Source organism: Nerophis lumbriciformis, linkage group LG11 (genome assembly GCF_033978685.3).
Source record: "Nerophis lumbriciformis linkage group LG11, RoL_Nlum_v2.1, whole genome shotgun sequence".
NCBI classification, from domain to species: Eukaryota; Metazoa; Chordata; class Actinopteri; order Syngnathiformes; family Syngnathidae; genus Nerophis; species Nerophis lumbriciformis.
The window spans coordinates 43,243,432-43,268,327 of NC_084558.2; the positions used below are offsets into that span (position 1 = coordinate 43,243,432).

General features: G+C 34.0%; 1 protein-coding gene across 5 annotated transcripts in view; it reads left to right on the forward strand.

Annotated features, from left to right (window-relative positions):
• The first annotated feature begins 11,740 nt into the window (after window positions 1-11,740).
• Window positions 11,741-24,896, forward strand: part of egfl7 (EGF-like-domain, multiple 7) — a 19,740-nt gene continuing 6,584 nt past the window's right edge. For 4 of the 5 annotated variants that reach the window (XR_012050723.1, XM_061966519.1, XM_072914150.1 and 1 more), the window contains exons 1-5: window positions 11,741-11,884; window positions 14,544-14,761; window positions 17,596-17,721; window positions 21,618-21,730; window positions 23,769-23,864. Coding sequence is in view for 4 of the 5 variants with exons in the window: in XM_061966519.1 (XP_061822503.1) it covers window positions 14,685-14,761; window positions 17,596-17,721; window positions 21,618-21,730; window positions 23,769-23,864 (412 nt within the window). In the remaining variant the exon portion in view is untranslated. Of the gene's footprint in view, window positions 11,885-13,799; window positions 13,994-14,543; window positions 14,762-17,595; window positions 17,722-21,617; window positions 21,731-23,768; window positions 23,865-24,896 lie in introns of those variants that run through there. The other variant, XM_061966518.2, reaches the window with a different exon arrangement.

Consider the following 24,896-nt stretch of genomic DNA (forward strand, 5'->3'; position numbering starts at 1 on the left):
ATTGAATCAAAGAGTACCAACGACTCAAAGAGGACCAATGACTCAAAGAGGATCAATGAATCAAAGAGGACAAACGACTCAAAAAGGCGACCCACGACTCAAAGAGGACCGATGACATTAAAGAGGACCAACGACTCAGAGGACAAACGACTCAAAAAGGCGACCCACGACTCAAAGAGGACCGATGACTCAAAGAGGACCAACGACTCAAAAAGGCGACCCACGAAACAAGGGGTACCAATGACTCCAAGAGGATCAATGAATCAAAGAGTACCAACGACTCAAAGAGGATCAATGAATCAAAGAGGACCAACAACTCAAAGAGGACCAATGACTCAGAAAGGCGACCCACGACTCAAAGAGGACCAATGACTCAATCAGGACCAACGACTCAAAGAGGACCAGCGACTCAAAGAAGTGACCAACGACTCAAAGAGGTGACCAACCACTCAGAGGACCAATGACTCAATGAGGACTAACGACTCAAAGAGGTGACCAACGACTCAAAGAGGACCAATGACTGAAAAAGGCGACCCATGACTCAAAGAGGTGACCAACGACTCAGAGGCAACCAACGACTCAAAGAGGTGACCAACGACTCAAAAAGGTGACCAATGACTCAAAGAGGACCAACGACTCAAAGAGGGCAACGACTCAAAGAGGACCAGCGACTCAAAGAGGACCAGCGATTCAAAGAGGTGAATAACGATTCAAAGAGGTGACCAATGACTCAAGGAGGACCAACGACTAAAAGAGGTGACTAACGACTCAAAGAGGACCAATGACTCAAAAAGGCGACCCACGACTCAAAGAGGACCAACGACTCAATGAGGACCAACGACTCAAAGAGGTGACCAACGACTCAAAGAGGTGACCAACGACTCAAAGAGGACCAACGACTCAAAGAGGTGACTAACGACTCAAAGAGGTGACCAACGACTCAAGGAGGACCAATGACTCAAAAAGGCGACCCACGACTCAATGAGGACCAATGACTCAATGAGGACCAATGACTCAATATGACCAACGACTCAAAGAGGTGACCAACGACTCAAAGAGGTGACCAACGACTCAAAGAGGACCATTGAATCAAAGAGGACCAACGACTCAAAGAGGACCAACGACTCAAAGAGGTGACCAACGACTCAAAGAGGACCATTGAATCAAAGAGGACCAACGACTCGAAGAGGACCAATGAATCAAAGAGGACCAACGACTCAAAGAAGGCCAATGATTCAAAGAGGCGACCAACGACTCGTCTTCTTGGAAGAAACAGAAAACCTACAGCAAGAGGGTCAGACTCCTTTTTAGTGAGGGCCACATCGCAAACACGGCTGCCTTCGGAGGGCCGCTTGTAACACTCAATATCTTTGAATGTTAGCCTCGTTACACAACTTGCAGCACAGTTTTTGATCTGATGTTTGACATTAAACATTAAAACTAACTATTCAAGTGTACAACATGTGACTGCAATTTGACAGAACAGATAAATGATTAGGCGAGCCACATAAACTTAATTATTTGGCAGGGCACTTTAGTGATTGGCGGGCGATAAATGATATGGCGGGACATTTACAATAATTTGGCGGGCCACAGTAAATTATTTTACAGGCTACTTTAATGATTCAATGGGCCAAATTAAACGATTTAGAGGGCCAAATTTATTGTCTGAAGGGCCACTTTAATGACTTGGCACGCCACAGTAAATGATTTGGCAGGCCATTTTAATGATTTGGAGGGCCAAATTAAATTATTTGGAGGGACACTTAATGATTTGGCGGGCCTAACTAAATGATTTGGAGGGGCACTTTAGTGACTGGCGGGCAATAAATGACTTGGCGAGGCATTTAGAATAATTTGGCGGCCACTGTAAATTATTTTACAGGCTACTTTATTTAATGGGCCAAATTAAACGATTTAGAGGGCCACATTTAATTGTTTGAAGGGCCACTGTAAATGATTTGGCGGGCCATTTTAATGATTTGGAGGCCCAAAAAGGAATATATGACATATGCAGTTGAAAGACGTTTCATGAAAGCAGAGTGTGTGCCTTTAAAAAATGTGGTATTGATTGAATGTGCTGCCATGGCTGACGTCTCCTTGTCCGCAAACGGGCTATTGTAGGATTGCAAGCTTGTCACTTCAATCACTGATTGGTTGTTCATTATTCCCACATAGTAGTAGTGTGTACTGCATGTGAGTGTTGTTTGCTGTGTGATGTTGCCGCCTTCTATTGATGTTCTTGTTTTCATAAGTAAAAAGTTACATCGAACGCATCGGCAACGGGGTTGTAGAGTACATAAACGGAATTAATTGGATTACACGTTAAGGTAACGACGTTAGTAACGCCGCTATTACATAACCCCACGCTGCTACTGATTAGCATTAGCAATTTTACATGGCAAATTCAACAACTCCAAATTTGGGAACTGCAACGAAGATGCGCGTTACAATCAAACAGCTGGTGTTTAATAAGTACAATACTTACAGTATTAACACGTTACAGGACAAAAAAGACCAACTTGGCACATTCAACTTAATGGCAAAGACTACTTAACGGGTACGGCGACATATCATAGCCTATAAACTACAAACCCCGTTTCCATATGAGTTGGGAAATTGTCTTAGATGTAAATATAAACGGAATACAATGATTTGCAAATCCTTTTCAACCCACATTCAATTGAATGCACTACAAAGACAAGATATTTGATGTTCAAACTCAAACTTTTTTTTTTTTTGGAAAATAATAAATAACTTAGAATTTCATGGCTGCAACACGTGCCAAAGTAGTTGGGAAAGGGCATGTTCACCACTGTGTTACATGGCCTTTCCTTTTAACAACACTCAGTAAACGTTTGGGAACTGAGGAGACACATTTTTTAAGCTTCTCAGGTGGAATTCTTTCCCATTCTTGCTTGATGTACAGCTTAAGTTGTTCAACAGTCCGGGGGTCTCCGTTGTGGTATTTTAGGCTTTATAATGCGCCACACATTTTCAATGGGAGACAGGTCCGGACTACAGGCAGGCCAGTCTAGTACCCGCACTCTTTTACTATGAAGCCACGTTGATGTAACACGTGGCTTGGCATTGTCTTGCTGAAATAAGCAGGGGCGTCCATGGTAACGTTGCTTGGATGGCAACATATGTTGCTCCAAAACCTGTATGTACCTTTCAGTATTAATGGCGCCTTCACAGATGTGTAAGTTACCCATGTCTTGGGCACTAATACACCCCCATACCATTACAGATGCTGGCTTTTACAATTTACGCCTATAACAATCCGGATGGTTCTTTTCCTCTTTGATCCGGAGGACACGACGTCCACAGTTTCCAAAAACAATTTGAAATGTGGACTCGTCAGACCACAGAACACTTTTCCACTTTGTATCAGTCCATCTTAGATGAGCTCAGGCCGAGCGAAGCCGACGGCGTTTCTGGGTGTTGTTGATAAACGGTTTTCGCCTTGCATAGGAGAGTTTTAACTTGCACTTACAGATGTAGCGACCAACTGTAGTTACTGACAATGGGTTTCTGAAGTGTTCCTGAGCCCATGTGGTGATATCCTTTACACACTGATGTCGCTTGTTGATGCAGTACAGCCTGAGGGATCGAAGGTCACGGGCTTAGCTGCTTACGTGCAGTGATTTCTCCAGATTCTCTGAACCCTTTGATGATATTACGGACCGTAGATGGTGAAATCCCTAAATTCCTTGCAATAGCTGGTTGAGAAAGGTTTTTCTTAAACTGTTCAACAATTTGCTCACGCATTTGTTGACAAAGTGGTGACCCTCCACCCCATCCTTGTTTGTGAAAGACTGAGCATTTCATGGAAGCTGCTTTTATACCCAATCATGGAACCCACCTGTTCCCAATTAGCCTGCACACCTGTGGGATGTTCCAAATAAGTGTTTGATGAGCATTCCTCGACTTTATCAGTCTTTTTTGCCACCTTTCCCAACTTCTTTGTCACGTGTTGCTGCCATCAAATTCTAAAGTTAATGATTATCTGTTTGAACATCAAATATGTTGCCTTTGTAGCATATTCAACTGAATATGGGTTGAAAATGATTTGCAAATCATTTATATTTACACAATTTCCCAACTCATATGGAAACGGGGTTTGTATTACTATTACTTCTATTTTTAGAACATGATTTAGTCATTATGTTTGTTTATCTGCATGTTAGTTATATCAACATAACTCAGACAGTTATGGGCGGATTTTGATGAAACTTTGAGGAAATGTCAGAAATGGGACCAGGTACGAGTGATGACATTTTGGGGCTGATCCGGATCATTGTCTGGATTCAGTTTTTCCTTAAAAAGAATTACATCTGCACACTGGACTCACTTCTGTTTGTTGCGAAATGTATTGATTTGCTAAGCAACGCCCCGCCCCTTTCTCCTTCCTTCGCCCCCCCCCCCTGCCTGTGAGGGTCACCACCGATGCCCTTTAGCAAAATCTGTCAGGCCCCTTCTGACGCAGATCCGCTTCCTGTCCAAGTGAGATTTTTATTGTTCGGAGAGAGCCGGCTCCCGAATCTCTCTTCTGCAGCCGCTTCCTGCTTCCTGTGGAGGAGGAAGCCGTGCTGATGCTTCACGACCATTCTGCCTTTCAAAGAATCAAGTCAGGAGCATGGAAGAAAAAAGGCCCCGCCTCCTTTTCCACTGCACACTGACAATGCATCCTACTGTACATGCTATATACAGTAATACCCCCCCTCCCTCCCCCACGTGTGCTCACCTGTGTTGGTTCCCATGAAGTCTCGGCACGTAGACGTTGTTGGGAAATCACAGCCTGTCATCTGAAATTGAAAGGAAATCAATTAGTTGTGCGTCAAATAACTCAACTTTTGCATTGTCTTTTATTGTGAAGAGACGGCGTTTATTGTGATGTTTTGCAGATTTAATTGTATTTAGTGATGTTCCCAACCGGGTTTAATAATGCTGATATATATAATTTTGACAATTATTTACGGTGAGTGCTATTTAGCTCGACAATATCAACACAATATTTAAACGAGTTACTATTTTTCACACACAATTGTTTGGTCTAAACAAAGTCAATAGAACACAATAATGAAACAAAAGATTTTGAGTAAATAGAAATATCGCCCTGATGACTCGAGTACAGTACAAAACTCTTTTTCATTGAGGGCCACATCGCAGTAATCAGAGGACCCCTTGTAACAGCCAATAATATAGGATTTTGCCTGTGCATTTAATTAGTACATATATTTCTTCATACACTGTAAAAATTATTTTAGATTTTATGGAGAAAAAAAGTCAGCTTAATCGCCAGGATTTTACTGTAAAATTTACTTCTTTTTTTTTTACAAAATATTCCACTAAATGGAAAAACAGTATCATTGTGTTTTTACAGTGATAAATGGCAACATGGTCGCCAGGATTTTTTTTATTTTATTTTTTTCATTTTTTTTTTACATTTTTCAGTGAATATAAAAACAGTATCACTTTTTTTTTTTTGTATAAGAAAAATGGCAGCTTAGTCGCCAGGATTTTACTGTAAAATTTACTTTTAAAAAAAAAAAACATATTACACTAAATGGAAAAACAGTATCATTGTGTTTTTACGGTGAAAAATGGCAACATAGTCGCCAGGATTTTACTATAAAATTGACAGTGTTTTTATTTTATTTTATTTTTTATTTTTTTTACTTTTTACAGTAAATGTAAAAACAGTATCACTGTTTTTTTTATGTAAGAAAAATGGCAGCTTAGTCGCCAGGATTTTACTGTAAAATTTACTTTTTGTTTTTTACAACATATTACACTAAATGGAAAAACTGTATCATTGTGTTTTTACGGTGATAAATGGCAACATAGTCGCCAGGATTTTACTATAAAATTGACAGTGTTTTTATATATATTTAAAAAAAATTTTTACACTTTTCAGTAAATGTAAAAACAGTATCACTGTTTTTTTTATATAAGGAAAATGGCAGCTTAGTCGCCAGGATTTTACTGTAAAATGTACTTCTTTTTTTTAAAACATAAATATAAATGGAAAAACAGTATCATTGTGTTTTTACGGTGAAAAATGGCAACATAGTCGCCAGGATTTTACTATAAAATTGACAGTTTTTTATTTTATTTTATTTTATTTTTATTTTACTTTTTACAGTAAATGTAAAAACAGTATCACTGTTTTTTTTATGTAAGAAAAATGGCAGCTTAGTCGCCAGGATTTTACTGTAAAATTTACTTTTTGTTTTTTACAACATATTACACTAAATGGAAAAACTTTATCATTGTGTTTTTACGGTGATAAATGGCAACATAGTCGCCAGGATTTTACTATAAAATTGACAGTGTTTTTATATATACATTTTTTTTTTACATTTTTCAGTAAATGTAAAAACAGTATCACTGTTTTTTTTATATAAGAAAAATGGCAGCTTAGTCGCCAGGATTTTACTGTAAAATGTATTTCTTTTTTTTACAACATATTACACTAAATGGAAAAACTGTATCATTGTGTTTTTACGGTGATAAATGGCAACATAGTCGCCAGGATTTTACTATAAAATTGACAGTGTTTTTATATATGCATTTTTTTTTTTACATTTTTCAGTAAATGTAAAAACAGTATCACTGTTTTTTTTTATATAAGAAAAATGGCAGCTTAGTTGCCAGGATTTTACTGTAAAATGTATTTCTTTTTTTTACAACATATTACACTAAATGGAAAAACAGTATCATTGTGTTTTTACGGTGATAAATGGCAACATAGTCGCCAGGATTTTACTATAAAATTGACAGTGTTTTTATATATAAAATTTTTTTTTTTTACATTTTTCAGTAAATGTAAAAACAGTATCACTGTTTTTTTTTATATAAGAAAAATGGCAGCTTAGTTGCCAGGATTTTACTGTAAAATGTATTTCTTTTTTTTACAACATATTACACTAAATGGAAAAACAGTATCATTGTGTTTTTACGGTGATAAATGGCAACATAGTCGCCAGGATTTTACTATAAAATTGACAGTGATTTTATATATATATATATATATTTTTTTTTTTATTACATTTTTCAGTAAATGTAAAAACATTATCACTGTTTTTTTTTAATATAAGAAAAATGTTGGCTTAGTCGCCAGGATTTTACTATGAAATTGACAGTGTTTTTATATATACATTTTTTTTTTTTACATTTTTCAGTAAATGTAAAAACAGTATCACTGTTTTTTTTTTATATAAGAAAATTGGCAGCTTAGTTGCCAGGATTTTACTGTAAAATGTATTTCTTTTTTTTACAACATATTACACTAAATGGAAAAACTGTATCATTGTGTTTTTACGGTGATAAATGGCAACATAGTCGCCAGGATTTTACTATAAAATTGACAGTGTTTTTATATATATATATATATATATATATATATATATATATATATATATATATATATATATATATATATATATATATATTTTTTTTTTTTTTTTTTTATTACATTTTTCAGTAAATGTAAAATCATTGTCACTGTTTTTTTTTAATATAAGAAAAATGTTGGCTTAGTCGCCAGGATTTTACTATAAAATTGACAGTGTTTTTATATACATTTTTTTTTTTTTTTTTTTAACATTTTACGGTAAATGTAAATACAGTATCACTGTTTTTTTTTAATATAAGAAAAATGGCAGCTTAGTCGCCAGGATTTTACTGTAAAATTTACTTTTTTTTTTTAACAACATATTACACTAAATGGAAAAACAGTATCATTGTGTTTTTACGGTGAAAAATGGCAACATAGTCGCCAGGATTTTACTATAAAATTGACAGTGTTTTTATTTTTTTTACATTTTACGGTAAATGTAAAAACAGTATTACTGTTTTTTTTATATAAGAAAAATGGCAGCTTAGTTGCCAGGATTTTACTGTAAAACGTACAGGTTATTTTTTTTATTTTTTATTTTTTTTAAACAACATTACGGTAAATGTAAAAACTATAAAAAAAAATTTTTACAGGGAAAAAAATGGCAGCTTAGGCGCCAGAATTTTACTGTAAAATGTTTGGGTTTTTTGGGGGGGGATGAGGAGTTTCCAAAATATTACGGTAAATGTAAAAACAGTATCACTGTTTTTTTTTATGTAAGACAAATGGCAGCTTAGTCGCCAGGATTTTACTGTAAAATTTACTTTTTGTTTTTTACAACATATTACACTAAATGGAAAAACTGTATCATTGTGTTTTTACGGTGATAAATGGCAACATAGTCGCCAGGATTTTACTATAAAATTGACAGTGTTTTTATATATACATTTTTTTTTTACATTTTTCAGTAAATGTAAAAACAGTATCACTGTTTTTATTTATATAAGAAAAATGGCAGCTTAGTTGCCAGGATTTTACTGTAAAATGTATTTCTTTTTTTTTTACAACATATTACACTAAATGGAAAAACAGTATCATTGTGTTTTTACGGTGATAAATGGCAACATAGTCGCCAGGATTTTACTATAAAATTGACAGTGTTTTTATATATACATTTTTTTTTTACATTTTACGGTAAATGTAAATACAGTATCACTGTTTTTTTTTAATATAAGAAAAATGGCAGCTAGTCGCCAGGATTTTACTGTAAAATTTACTCTTTTTTTTAACAACATATTACACTAAATGGAAAAACAGTATCATTGTGTTTTTACGGTGAAAAATGGCAACATAGTCGCCAGGATTTTACTATAAAATTGACAGTGTTTTTATTTTTTATTTTTTTACATTTTACGGTAAATGTAAAAACAGTATCACTGTTTTTTTTATATAAGAAAAATGGCAGCTTAGTTGCCAGGATTTTACTGTAAAACATACAGGTTATTTTTTTTATTTTTTATTTTTTTTTAAACAACATTACGGTAAATGTAAAAACTGTATCAATTTTTTTTTTTTTACAGGGAAAAAAATGGCAGCTTAGGCGCCAGAATTTTACTGTAAAATGTTTGGTTTTTTGGGGGGGGATGAGGGGTTTCCAAAATATTACGGTAAATGTAAAAACAGTATCACTGTTTTTTTTATACAAGAAAAATGGCAGTTTAGGATTTAGGATTTAGGATGCCAGGATTTTACTGTCAAACCTACAGGGTTTTGTTTTTTTTGTTGTTTTTACAACATTACGGTACATGTAAAAACTGTATCAATTTTTTTTTGTGGGGGAAAATGGCAACATAGTCGCCAGGATTTTACTGTAAAATTTACAGTGTTTTTTCTTTGGTTTTGTTTTGGGTTTTTTTTACAACATTTTACGGTAAATGAAAAAAACAGTATCACTGTTTTTTTGGGGGGGGGAAATGGCAATAGTAAATGTAAAAACAGTATCACTGGGGGGTTTTTTTACAAGAAAAAATGGCAGCTTAATCACCAGAATTTTATTGTAAAATGTTCAGTTTTTTGGTTTTTTTTAACATATTACGGTAAATGTAAAAACAGCATCATTGTGTTTTTACGGGGGAAAATGGCAGCTTAGTCGCCAGAATTCTACTGTAAAATTTACAGTCTTGTTTTTAAAAAAACTGTTTTTTTACGAGGAAAATATGGCAACCGTAAATGGAAAAAGAAGAGTATCACTGTTTTGTTTATTTACAAGAAAAATGTCAGTTTACTCGCCAGGATTTTACTGTAAAATGTACAGATTTTTTTTTTTTTTTACAACATATTACGGTAAATGTAAAAACAGTGTCACTGTTTTTTAATGGTAAAAAAATGGCAGCTTAGTCACCAGAATTTTACTGCAATATTTACAGTGTTTTGTTGTTGTTTTTTTACAACATATTACGGTAAATGTAAAAACAGGATCATTGTTTTTATACGGGAAAAAATGGCAGCTTAGTCACCAGAATTTTACTGTAAAATTGACAGGTTTGTTATTTTTTACAACATTTTACAGTAAATTAAAAAATAGTATCACTGGGTTTTGTTTTGTTTTTACAAGAAAAAATGGCAGGTTAGTCACCAGAATTTTACTGTAAAATATTCTTTTTTTTTTCTTTTTTTTTTTACAACATATTACGGTAAAAACAGTATCATTGTTTTTTTACGAGGAAAATGTGATAACGATAAATGGAAAAAGAAAAGAGTATCACTGTTTTTTTTACAAGAAAAATGTCACTTTAGTCGCCAGGATTTTACTGTAAAATGTACAGGTTTTTTGTATTTTTTTTTTTTACAACATATTACGGTAAATGTAAAAACAGTGTCACTGTTTTTTAATGGTAAAAAAATGGCAGCTTGGTCACCAGAATTTTACTGTAATATTTACAGTGTTTTTTTGTTGTTGTTTTTTTTTTTTTTACAATATATTACGGTAAATGTAAAATCAGTCTTAATGTGTTTTTATGGGAAAAATGGCAGCTTAGTCACCAGAATTTTACTGTAAAATTTACAGGGTTTTTTTGTTTGTTTTTTACAACATATTACGTAAATGTAAAAACAGTTTCATTGTTTTTTTTTACGGGAAAAAATGGCAGCTTAGTCACCAGAATTTTACTGTAAAATGTACGGTTTTCTTTTTTTCTTTTTTTTTAAACAAATTACAATAAATGTAAAAACAAAAACGGCAGCTTAGTGACCAGGATTTTACTGTAAAATGTACTGGGTTTTTTTTTACAACATATTACAGTAAATTTAAAAACAGTATCGCTGTGTTTTTACGGGAAAAAATGGCAGCTTAGTCACCAGAATTTTACTGTAAAATGTATAGTTGTTTTTTTACAACATATTTTTTGCGGGAAAAAATGGCATCTTAGTCGCCAGAATTTTACTGTAAAATTTACAGGGTTTTTTTGGGGTTTTTTTTACAACATATTACAGTAAATGTAAAAACACTATCACTGTGTTTTTACGGGGAATAAATGGCAGCTTAGTCACCAGAATTTTACTGTAAAATGTACAGTTGTTGTGTTTTTGTTACAACATATAACAATAAATGTCAAAACAGTATCACAGTTTTTTTGCGGGGAAAAAATGGCAATTTAGTCGCCAAAATTTTACTGTAAAATGTACAGGTTTTTTTTGTTTTGTTTTTTTTACAACATATTACAATAAATGTAAAAACAGTATCACCAGTTGGATTTTACATGAATCGGTGCCCTGTAGGACAGGCGGTGCCAAAAAAAGTACCGTATTTGGTACCCATCCCTACTGTTAATGACTGCTTAGTTTCTGCTTTAACGAGCTTCCAACTCCACTTTTTAAACTTTACTGAGTTTAAAGCTCGCTTAGAGACTAGCTTCTTGTATGTTTCGGGTTTCCTCTTACTTGTTGTGCAACATGTTTAGCCTGGTCTTCCAGTGATAAGGTTACTTGGAAGAAAAGTAGTTAATTTTATGGAAAGCGTCAGTCTGTCAGTTAGTTAGCAACCTAACTTTGGCGGATTTTCCTGAAATAAAAGAGTAGTACCCTTTGACACAGGCGCTGGTACGCTTATGATAGTCCTGTGAAAGTGTTAAAACTGCCCTCGTGCAAACTCATTAGGAACGCTGATGTTTGAAGACTGGAAGACGTGAGTGGGGGTGGGGGGGTCAGAAAAATGCTTCCAAATCACATTTTGTCCAAACGCGGCGAACAGGATGGAGCGTGTTTGTGCAGGAGTGGACTTTTATCAGGCCCCAACACTCACAGGAAGTTCGGTTTGGGATTGTCCGTGCGATTCCTGCCTTCCAACAGGAAGCGCGGCATAAAAAGCTGGTGGAAATACGCCCAAAGAGCATTTGGAGCGTGGCGGGTCCGAGCGGCGGACCGAGAAGGACCGAGACCAAAGCTTTGATCGACTTCCAGCAGAGACCAGACCATGGAGGACCTCGCTGGTTCACCGGGTCGGCGGAGGCCGGTCTGGGCACGAGACGACCCCCAGCTGAGCGGGTGAGATCCGTCATCGGTTCTTAATTGTTTGACACTTTATGACTTCCGGCTGATTGCAGGCTTAAATGTCAGAAATTAAAAAGATGACGCACAACACAGGCATGCTGTGATTGGAACTAGGCCTTGACATCCAAAATAGTCCAATTATTTTAAAAACAACATTTAGTGGTTTTGTTGATTATTTATGCTGTGATGGCATGTCAATTATCTAATGTCATTTTTCATCATCATTTGTAATGCATGACAACATTATATACTCACTCACACTTAATAACAGGACAAAATAAACCTCTAAAATACACAATAAATTTTTGTAGATTTACTTAAATGCATTAAAAAAAATTGTAGTAGTGATTTAAAACAATAATTGAATTTAAATGCATTACAAAATTTTTTTACTAAATTGCCTTTAATACAATTATTTAAAAAAATATTAATATAAACCAATAAATTATTGAAAATAACCTAAATGCATAACAAAAAATATACAAAATTAACCTTAGTAAAATTACACGAAAAAAATGAATACCCTAAATGCATTAAAACAATATTTGTAATCATTCGAAATAATGAATATGTTTGAATTGCATTATAAAAATATACTAAATCACCCTTAATAAAAAAATGTTTTAAATATTAATAAAAAACAATAAATTATTGAAAATAACCTAAATGCATAACAAAAATATAATAAATTAAGTGTAGTCAAATTTATACGAAATACATTTGTAAAAATACCCTAAATGCATTAAAACAATATTTGTAATCATTCGAAATAATGAATACATTTAGATTGCATTACAAAAATATACTAAATCACCCTAATACAATATTTTTTTTTTAATATTAATAAAAAACATTAATTTAATATAACCTTAATGCATAACAAAATTATAATAAATTAAGCTTAGTAAAATTTAAAAAAATAAAATACCAAATACATTTGTAAAAATACCATAAATGCATTAAAACAATATTTGTAATCATTCGAAATAATAAATACATTTAGATTGCATTACAAAAATATACTAAATCACCCTTAATAATTACAAAAAAATTAAAATAAAATGATGTAAATATTAAAAAATGCATTAAAACAGTATTTTTTAATAATTTGAATTAATAGATATTTAAATGAATTACAAAAAATATATTAAATTACCCTTAAAAATATATTCAGTATATTTAAATTTCCTAAAATACATTAGGAGAATATTTAGATTAATTTTGAATAAAACATACATTTAAATGCATTACAAAAAATATACTCAATCACCATGAAGATTTTTTTTAAATCAAAATTAAATTATCACAAATAATTTCAACTAAATAAAATTAACTAAATCACACAGACAAAAATTTCGAAACATTTACAAATAAACAATACATTGTAAAAGAAAATACTAAATGCATTACAAAAAATATGATGAAAATAAATTACAAAAAAATAACCAATATCCATCTTCTATCGCTTGTATACATTTATCACAAAATATCTGAAATGTATGAGAAAAATTTCAAAAAAAAAAAGTAAGTAATTAAAAGAACCAACAAATGAATACATTATTCTAAAAATCGAAATCCATTAGTATACAAAAGTAGTATATAAAAATAGTAACATATTTATTATAAATGAATTGATTATATTCATCTTAAGATGAAGTGCAAAGTTAAACAGCCGGTCTTTTTGAATGGTTATTTAACTATAAAAACAGCAGCGTTTGTGTGTGGCCATGATGATGACGTCACCGAGGAGTCGTCCCCCTCAAACCCCCCTCCAGCGGACACCCAGCTGGAGGAGGGAGGGATGGGAGGGGAGGGGGTGAGGAGGTGGGAGGAAGGCCTACCATGGAGGGGGGGTCCTCCCAACGCCCCCCCCACGCTGAGCGACAGTCTGAGCTGCAGCAGCACGCAGCAAACACTCTTCCATCACCGCATCTTTTTTTTTTTTTTTTTTTAAATCACTACTTTTATTTCGCGGAGGATTTATTTTTATTATTGTTGTTGTTGTTTTTCTTTTTCTTGGACTCTGAGAGGACTTTCAGCATCCCAATAAGTCTGCTGATGCGGACTTTTTTCACGGCGGGATTTCTACGCACGGGAAAGAAGGTGACTGTTCCGTCCGTGCACGCGGCTTACGTACGCGACGTGAGCGCGCAGCAGGGCAGTGACGACAGCGCTCGTCAACGTCGCCCTCTTGCGGCCACCGGCGGTACAACAACATGTTGTCTTTGAGTAGCAAACTACTTGTTTTAACATCCAACCTTTTTTTTTTTTTTTTTTTTTTATTTGGATTATGACCACGTGATTTGGAAAAATTAAATTTATGAAGAAATGGGGATTTTTTTAAATATTTTTTTTGCGTGCTTGCTCTAGTTTTGGAGCCTAGAATCGTCTTCCAAAGTTGGAGTCTCCTTTAGACCCAGGACGCAAATTCTGCGAAGTTCTGCGTTCGAGTCCCAACTGCGGCACACGCAGGCGCCATCTAGTGGCAGCCTGGAGAATCACTTGATTCCATATCCAAACAGTGTTGCTTTTAATGAATGCTTAGGCCTACTGCGCTACTGTGTTTATAATGTCATCATTTTGTCTTTTCTCAGCTTGTTCCTCCGTGAGAAACCTTCACGCTCCTCTAACCTCTTCCTGTCCTCACGTCCAGGTCGTCCTCCCCCTGGTGGAGAACATTCCGATCCATCCTTCCTCCCCCTCCCCTCCTCCTCCTCATCCTCCTCCTCCTCCACTTCTTCTAGCTCGGAGTGAGTGAGCGAGAGAGAGAGAGAGAGAGAACGTGGGAAAGAAAATGGTCCAGAAGTCGCTCCTCGCCGCCCTCCTCATCCTGCAGGCCGTGGCCACGCCCCACTTCTTGGCTCACCACGGGTAAATGAACCCCCCTTGCATGTTGCTAAGCAACCGAGCCTCGGGAGGGATTTTCTAAGACAGGGGGCGCTGTTTGACTGACGTTTGTCAATCAGGACAGTGGAAAAAAAGGTGTTTTGGGAATATGGAGGGTCAAATGGGACAAAATTAAATGAATAAATCTGTAAACAGTTAATTGAATGTGTAATTAATTAATTACAATGTATGGATGTAAAATACATCATTCAATTGGTTATTTCAATATTCAATTAATAATGTAATAAATTGATTTAATTAAATAATTATTCCATCATTTACCAAAGCAATCATGGGACTGGAATGGTGTTAGCCCCGCCCCCTGACGTTGATAGGTCAATTTGACGTTTAACACCTATGCAAATATTCATGAAATAATTACATAAAGCATTAATTCGTCGAATAATCCATTTAATTCACTCAATTGTGAAATAATTAGTTACATCATGAAATAATGTACTTTCACATTTAATACATAAATGATTGAATGAGACATTCCTGTTAATTGCAATTATGATTAATGGCAGATTTGAAAAAGGCAACCCTCCAAAACCTGACCTTTTTTTTTTTTTTTTAAATGGGAAATAATTGGTTGAATCGTGAAATAATTATTAATCATTATAATTATAATTCATTATAATGTATTTCATGTATTTAATTACATTTGTGATCAATTAATGGCACGTTTAACCAATTATTTAAGGATATGTTACACTTGAAAAAATTGACCCACATTAAATTGTGAAAATGATTCGTTAAATCGTGAAATTAGGAATTATTTAAAGATGTATTTCATTCGAACAATTTTTTAAAATGGGAAATAATTAGTGGAATCGTGAAATAATTTGTAATCATTATTATTATTATCCTCATCATCATCATCATTATCATTCATTATTATATTATTATTTATTTCATATATTTAATTTGAATTCTAATTAATTAATGGCCCATTTTAGTAATTATTTAAATATGTATCTAATTTGAACGATTTGACCCTCCAAATTGTGAATTAATTTATTAAATTGGGAAATATTTTTTATATCGTGATATAATGAAATGATTAAACATTTGATCAAATATTAAAATGATTAATTACATGATTTAAAAAAAAAAAGTACTTTAGCATTAAACAAATAAATGACACATTTATTAACACAAATTTGAATTATAATTCATTATTGGCACATTTAAGTAATAGAATATATATTTAATTTGAACGATTTGACCCTCCAAATTGTGAGTTAATTCATGAAATTGGGAAATAACTACTTAAATCGGGAAATATTTACTAATTATTATAATTATTATTTATATTATTTTTTCCATGCATTTAATTTCAATAATAATTTATTAATGGCACATTTAAGTAATTATTTAAAGATCTATTTAATATGAACGATTTGACCCCCCAAATTGGGAGTTTATTTATTAAAATGGGAAATAACTAGTTAAACTGTGAAATAATTACTAATTAATATTATTTATATTATTTTGTTCATGTATTTAATATATTTATAATTTATTAATGGCACATTTGAGTATTTATATAAAGATTTCTTTAATTTGAACGATTTCACCCTCCAAATTTTGATTTTATTCATTAAAATGGGAAATTACTACTTAAATCGTTAAATGATTAATTATTTAAAGATCTATTTAATATGAACGATTTGACCCTCCAAATTGGGAGTTTATTTATTAAAATGGGAAATAACTAGTTAAACTGTGAAATAATTACTAATTAATATTATTTATATTATTTTGTTCATGTATTTAATATATTTATAATTTATTAATGGCACATTTGAGTATTTATTTAAAGATTTCTTTAATTTGAACGATTTGACCCTCCAAATTTTGATTTTATTCATTAACATGGGAAATTACTACTTATATCGTTAAATGATTAATTATTTAAAGATGTATTTAAAATGGAACGATTCGACCCTTGAAATCGTGACTAAATTTATCAAATTGGTAAATAACTAGTTAAATCGTGAAATAATTAGTAATTATTATCCTTATTAATATTATTATTGGTATTATTTGTTCATGTATTCAATTTCTATAATAACAAATTAATGGCACATTTAGTAATTATTAAAATATTTATTTAATTTGAACGATTCGACCCTCTAAATCGTGAGTTAATTTATTAAATTGGGAAATAACTAGTTAAATCGTGAAATAATTAGTAATTATTATCATTATTAATATTGGTATTCTTTTTTCATGTATTTAATTTCCGTTACATTAGATTAATGGTACATTTAGTAATTATTTAAATATTTATTTAATTTGAACAATTTGACCATCCAAATTAATTTTTTTATTTAAAAAATAGTTAGAAATTGTGAAATTAAGAAATAATGAAATGGTTAAGTATTTGATTAAATATTGAAATATTTCATTAAATGATGATATAATTACATGTACTTTTACATTAAAACATAAATAACACATTTATTAACATATGTATCTAATGTAAATTACAAATATTTAATGGCCCATTTAAGTAATTATTTAAGGATTTATTTAATTTTAAAGATTTGACCTGCCATAAAGCTACCAAAAATGTTATTGGTTTGAGCTAAAATAAATAAAAAATGTAACAATTTCAAAAAAACATATATTTTTTTTTTTATATTACAGTTTTTAAATTACAAATATTAAAATAAATATTTTTATTCAAATAAAGAAATTTTAAAGCCTATAAAGCTATATAGTATAATAAAATGAAAAAATATATGCCTTTAAAATTATTTCAGAACAGGTAAAGAATTCTTGCTGATGATGCAATCTGTGCCCGTCACCAGGAGGAGGGTGTGTGGTAGCCGCGACCCCCACCATCACGTTGTCACGGCAACAGAGTCGTACATCCTCCCTCTGCACAGACCCTACATCACCGTGTGCCAGGGTCAGCGCCTGTGCAGCACGTACAAGTGAGTTTTCTTCACGTCAAAAGGTCTTCGCGAGCGGGTCACCATGGCAACCATTGCGCCGCAATCTCAACTATCAGGCGCTTTGCGGAACGACAGGAAATCGGCGCCCGCAGAGACCGCGCGCCTTGTTTATTTTCAGACTCGCGCCAGCTCTCATTCTTCTCTTTAACCAGGAAAAGCAAAAAAAAAGAAAAAGAAAACTTTCCCGCCAGACATTCTTTTAACCGCCAAGTCTGTGAGAAGTCGTGCTTGCCAAATACAAGCTGAGACGTTACTTACAAGAAATGTCCGTGTAGACTGGGGGCTGGGGGGGTCCAAAAGGCGGCCTGGCGCCCGTTTCCATTTTTTATCGTGCCTGGGAATATAGTGAAAATAAAGTAATTCATTATTAACGATGGCCTGTGACATATTGCACAACATCGCCAAGAGGACTTACATCAAAATAGTTCCACGCATCCTTCAGTGTTTCACTCTCAGCCAAGGTCAAAGGTTAGTAAAGGGAGGCAGCTGGACGTCGTCTTCTTCTACGTTTCCAGCAGCTGTAATGCATCTCGGATGATGACACAAACAAACAGCCAGCAGGCACAAGACATTGATACAACGTTGATTAATAATAATAATAATAACTGGGATTTATATAGCGCTTTTCTAAGTACCCAAAGTCGCTTTACATGTAGAACCCATCAATCATTCACACCTGGTGGTGGTAAGCTACTTATATAGCCACAGCTGCCCTGGGGTAGACTGACGGAAGCGTGGCTGCAATTTGCGCCAACGGCCCCTCCGACCACCACCTATCATTCTTCATTCAATTCACCGGTGTGAGTGGCACCGGGGGCAAAGGGTGAAGTGTCCCGCCCAAGGACACAACGGCAGCGATTTTTTTTTTTTTTGGATGGTAAGAGGCAGGGAGCGAACCTGCAACCCTCAGGTTTCTGGCACGGTTGCTCTACCCACTACGTACATGTCCTTTAAAACTGACTTAGAAACCACGTCGCAAAATAGTTGTGTTTGTAAATTGAGACAAACGTTGTTGGTTGGAAAATTACCAAATATCAACTGTCAAATCAACGTCACAACCCAACATTGATTACATGTCGTCAAAAAGCATGTTTCAACGTTGTATTCGTGTTGTAGAATATTGGTTGGAAAATGACCAAATTTCAATGGTCAAATCAACTTCACAACCCAACATTGATTAAACATAAAAAAGCATGTTGTTTCAACGTTGTATTTGTACGGTAGAATATTGGTTGGAAAATGACCAAAATTTCAATGGTCAAATTAAAGTCAGAACCCAACATTGATTAAACATTGTCAAAAAGCATGTTGTTTCAACGTATTTGTGTTGTAGAATATTGGTTGGAAAATGACCAAATTTCAATGGGCAAATCAACGTCAGAACCTGACATTGAATAAACATAAAAAAGGATGTTGTTTCAACGTTGTATTGGTACTGTAGAATATTGGTTGGAAAATGACCAAAATTCAATAGTCAAATTAAAGTCAGAACCCAACATTGATTAAACGTCGTCAAAAAGCATGTTGTTTCAACGTTGTATTTGTGTTGTAGAATATTGGTTGAGAAATGACCAAAATTTCAATGGTCAAATTAAAGTCAGAACCCAACATTGATTAAACGTTGTCAAAAAGCATGTTGTTTCAACGTATTTTTGTTGTAGAATATTGATTGGAAAATGACCAAAATTCAATGGTCAAAATAAAGTCAGAACCCAACATTGATTAAACGTCGTTAAAAAGCATGTTTCAACGTATTTTTGTTGTAGGATATTGGTTGGAAAATGACAAAAATTCAATGGTCAAATCAATGTCAGAACCCAACATTGATTAAACGTTGTCAAAAGGCATGTTGTTTCAACGTTGCATTTGTGTTGTAAAATACTGGTTGGAAAATGATCAAAATTCAATGGTCAACTCAATGTCGTTGAAAAGCATGTTTTAACGTTGTATTTGTGTTGTAGAATATTGGTTGGAAAATGACCAAATTTCAATTGTCAAATCAATATCAGAACCCAACATTGATTAAACGTTGTCAAAAAGCATGTTGTTTCAACATTGCATTTGTGTTGTATGATACTGGTTGGAAAATGATCAAAATTCAATGGTCAAATCAACGTCAGAACCCAACATTGATTAAACGTCGTCAAAAAGCATGTTGTTTCAACGTTGTATTTGTATTGTAGAATATTGGTTGGAAAATGACCAAAAATTCAATGGTCAAATTAAAGTCAGAACCAGACATTGATTAAACGTCGTTAAAAAGCATGTTGTTTCAACATTGTATTTGTGGTGTAGAATATTGGTTGGAAAATGACCAAATTTCAATGGTCAAATCAACGTCAGAACCCAACATTGATTAAACGTTGTCAAAAAGATGTTGTTTCAACGTTGTATTTGTGTTGTAGAATATTGGTTGGAAAATCACCAAAATTCAATGGTCAAATCAACATCAGAACATTGATTAAACGTTGTCAAAAAGCATGTTGTTTCAACGTTATATTTGAGTCGCTCAACATCAGGACCCAATTCAACAAGTTCTCAACGTTCTTTCAATATCTCGTGCCTGCTGGGTATGTACTTCATCACATCAATTCTAACCCAATATAGAGCTCGAAAACAAGATAGACTAGCATTTTCGAGAACTTGAAGCATCTACAGAACGATACTGCGCCAATTCCCCGGTACCTGGGAATCGATACCAGTGTTCAACGGTACCAGTTTTCTGTACTTTTGATTATAAAAGTGCAACATTTAAAAATGAGCTGATTATGATACATGCGCTGTCTTGTTTTTTTTTTCATTTGCAATGCAGTTTCACTTCCAAGACATTAGATGGCAGTACTGTACATACTACAGGCTATCTATTAGGGGTGTCAAAAAAAGTATCGTTTTGAATATTGAAAATTGATTCTGAATCAAATAGTTACCCCCAAGAATTGAATCGAACTGTGTGGCGTCCAAAGATTCAGAACCCTATTATCTTTAGTATGTTGCCTAACGAGGAAGTAGCTTTTTCAAGGAAGCTCCAATGTGTTATGTTGCGCCCTACAAAGTGTTAATACTGTAAGTGTTGTGCTGTTTGAGTGTAACATTCATTTTAGTTGTTCTTTTCGTTACCAAATTTGGAGGCGTTGAAATCGCCACGTGAAATCGCTAATAGTAGCCCGTCTATGGCAAATCCAACGTATATTAGCATCAAGCTAGCGCATTTTGGGAAAGTGGAGCCTTATTTTATGTTTGAGTGTTTTCTAGCTGGCATACTTGCTTTGTTGGTGTTGAAAACCGCAACATTACTTAGAGGGAGTTTGGCTGAGTGCTACTTTTGTTTACGCAACAAAATTATATTGATTTTAAGTGAATCAATACCGACGGAATTCGGTCAGCGCCTGTAAAAAAAAATACCAAATTCGGTACCCACTCCTATCTTCAATACAAAAATTATTTCAAATTCCGTGTTTACAAAAGACAAAATTGATTACTTTTGGCAGACGTATGACAAAAGTTCTTACTGAAAGCTACTTTTCCATATTTTTGTTACATTCTGTACGTGTTTAAAGCACATTGTACAGTTTGTACACGCACAATTAAAAATAATAAAATAATACAAATGGAGAAAAATAAACAGCTTTGTACTTGGTGGAAAAAGTTTGGACACCCCCTGGTTTAAATGGACAATCATATTTGTATTAAAAGAATACATTGGATATATGTAAAAATGTTTAAAGTTTTATAAAAAAAAAATGGTTGATGATACTGAAATTACTCAACTTTGCCACTTCTACATTTAAATGTGCTCCTATTGCAACATTAAAAAACATTTAATTAAACACATGCGATATATTTGATCCTATAATCAGTGTGTTTTTGCTCCACAGGACCGTGTACACACTCGCGTACCGGCAGGTGAGCAGGGTGGCGTCTGTGTCCAATTATTACCCAGAATGCTGTCCGGGATGGCGGCGCTTTCACTCCCTCAACTGTAACCAAGGTAACGGGGTGGTTGTTGTTGTTGTTGTTGTCACACTTACAGCTATCGGAGAACATTCTACACATTTTTTCACCCTTGACCCCAGAACAATTGCAACCGGATAGGCTTGGAATATGAATATGGGTTTACAAAAAAATAAAAAATAAAATAGATTCACATCCGAATTGCCATTCCTAATCATACTATTTTTAAATGTATTCATAATTTAAAAAAATACAAGTTTTTTTTTAAGGGGGGGGGTTATTTTTCATTTTTAAAAAGACAATTTTATATGATTTATATATATATATATATATATATATATATTTTTTGTAATCTAGTTTTTTTATATATTTTTATTTTTTGATTTTTAAAAAGACATTTTAGGCAATCCCCACGCAACCAAAAATTGATTTTCTAACTTGCAACCTGTTTTGAAAACGTTGCATTGTAATTATTGCACCAAATAATACAATGCGGTTTGAATCGAGAATCGTGTTGAACAGTTTCTGAATCGAATCGTCACCCCAGGAATCGGAATCGAATCGAATCGTTAGGTGCCCGAAGTTATGAAAAATATGGGTTTACAAACAAAAAAAATCGATTCACACTCAAATTGCCATTCCTAATCATATTATTTTTAAATGTATTCATAATTTTAAAAAAAATAAAAATACAAGGTTTTTTTATAGGTTTTTTTTTAAGGGGGGGGGGTTATTTTTTATTTTTAAAAAGACCATTTTTATATGTATTTATATATATATATTTTTTGTAATTTAGTTTTTTTTAATATATTTTTTATTTTTAAAAAGACATTTTAGGCAATCCCCACGCATCCAAAAATAGATTTTCTAACTTGCAACCTGTTTTGAAAACGTTGCATTGTAATTATTACACCAAATAATACAATGCGGTTTGAATCGAGAATCGTGTTGAACAAATTTCGAATCGAATCGTCACCCCAGGAATCGGAATCGAATCGAATCGTTAGGTGCCCGAAGATATGAATAATATGGGTTTACAAAAAAAAAAAAATAATCTATTCACACCCAAATTGCCATTCCTAAACATACTATTTTTAAATGTATTCATAATTAAAAAAAAAAAAATTAAAAAATACAAGGTTTTTTTCATACGTTATTTCTTTTTTTTTGGGGGGGGGGGTTATTTTTTATTTTAAAAAAACAATTTTTATATGTATTTATACTGTATATATATTTTTTGTAATTTAGTTTTTTTTATACATTTTTGAATTTTTATTTAAAAAAATAAATTTTAGGCAATCCCCACGCAACCAAAAATCGATTTTCTAATTTGCAACCTGTTTTGAAAACGTTGCATTGTAATTATTACACCAAATAATACAATGCGGTTTGAATCGAGAATCGTGTTGAACAGATTCTGAATCGAATCGTCACCCCAGGAATCGGAATCGAATCGTTAGGTGCCCAAAGATCCACGCCCCTAACAAAATACATTCTCCAATATGATGATATATTATCACTTTATAGCACTACTCTTTATATTTGTGTCTTCTTGTTATTATATTTATTCTTTTTGAATTTTTGTATTTTGACATTTACTACAATTGTCCATTCAAAATTGTGTTTTAAGTTGAGCCGATTCAATATTGATATCGGTCCAATATCAGCAAAAAAACAAGTATCGGATGATATTTTAGTCACGACATTTACAAAAGCTAAGTATGGTGTGCTATAGCCCACTGGGAGCCGGCGGCTACGCAGCAGCTAAGCGCACAATAGCTCACAAGCTAAACACAATTGATAAAATTGCAATATAAACTTTACAGTTGCATATTACCTACACATAGAAAGCCACCAAAAAGTATCCAGAAACAAACGTGTCCGCATCATTCAATTTGTGGCAACGTGAGCTTAAATTCCCAAATTATAGTGACCACGAGGTGTCGCCTAAACACAAATCACCACTTGAAAAAGTTGTAGGTGTGAAAGTTTGGAAACTTTGCTTTTAAAATATGTCATTTCAGTTCATGCAAAGCTAGTATTGAGAAAATGTTTCTTTCCGATGTGTCTTCCAGCTGTGTGCGATCGCACCTGTGTGAACGGAGGCGCGTGCCTCAGACCCGACCAGTGTGCATGTCCGCCCGGATGGACGGGACACCGGTGTCAGACAGGTAGACGCCCGCCCCCTTTTCCCATCTGCACACACACACACACACACACACACACACACACACACACACACACACACACACACACACACACACACACACACACACACACACACACACACACACACACACACACACACACACACACATCACTAGGGCAGTGAATCGTTCGGTTAGATTCTTGGGGGTAAAGATTCCTAACGACTCGATTCAAAATCTATATTTCTATATAACATTGGGTACCAGTTCTATGATTGACTACATTCCTCCATAAAATATATACCGGTAAACATATCTCGATCAATTTATACATTTCTTAAAAGAAAACAGGGTTTTGTTCGATAAAATTCTACCCAAACATTTAATAAAGTCAAATACAAATAAGGCGTGGCGCAGTTGGGAGAGTGACCGTGCCAGCAACCCGAGGGTTCCTGGTTCGATTCCCCACCTACTACCAACCTCGTCACGTCCGTTGTGTCCTTGAGCGAGACACTTCACTCTTGCTCCTGATGGGTGGTGGTTAGGACCTTACATGGCAGCTCCCGCCATCAGTGTGTGAATGTGTGTGTGAATGGGTGAATGTGGAAATAGTGTCAAAGTGCTTTGAGTACCTTGAAGGTAGAAAAGCGCCATACAAGTATAACCCATTTTACTCAGAGAATGATTTAAAATGTAATATCGGAAATTATCGGTATCGGTTTCAACCTCCCGATTTTCAGTGCCCCTCCCGAAAATCTCCCGGGGTAACCATTCTCCCGAATTTCTCACGATTTCCACCCGGACAACATTATTGGGGGCGTGCCTTAAAGGCACTGCCTTTAGCGTCCTCTACAACCTGTCGTCACGTCCGCTTTCCCTCCATACAAACAGCGTGCCGGCCCAGTCACATAATATATGCGGCTTTTGCACACACATAAGTGAATGCAACGCATACTTGATCAACAGCCATAAAGGGCACACTGAGGGTGGCCGTATAAACAACTTTAACACTGTTACAAATATGCGCCACACTGTGAACCCACACCAAACAAGAAT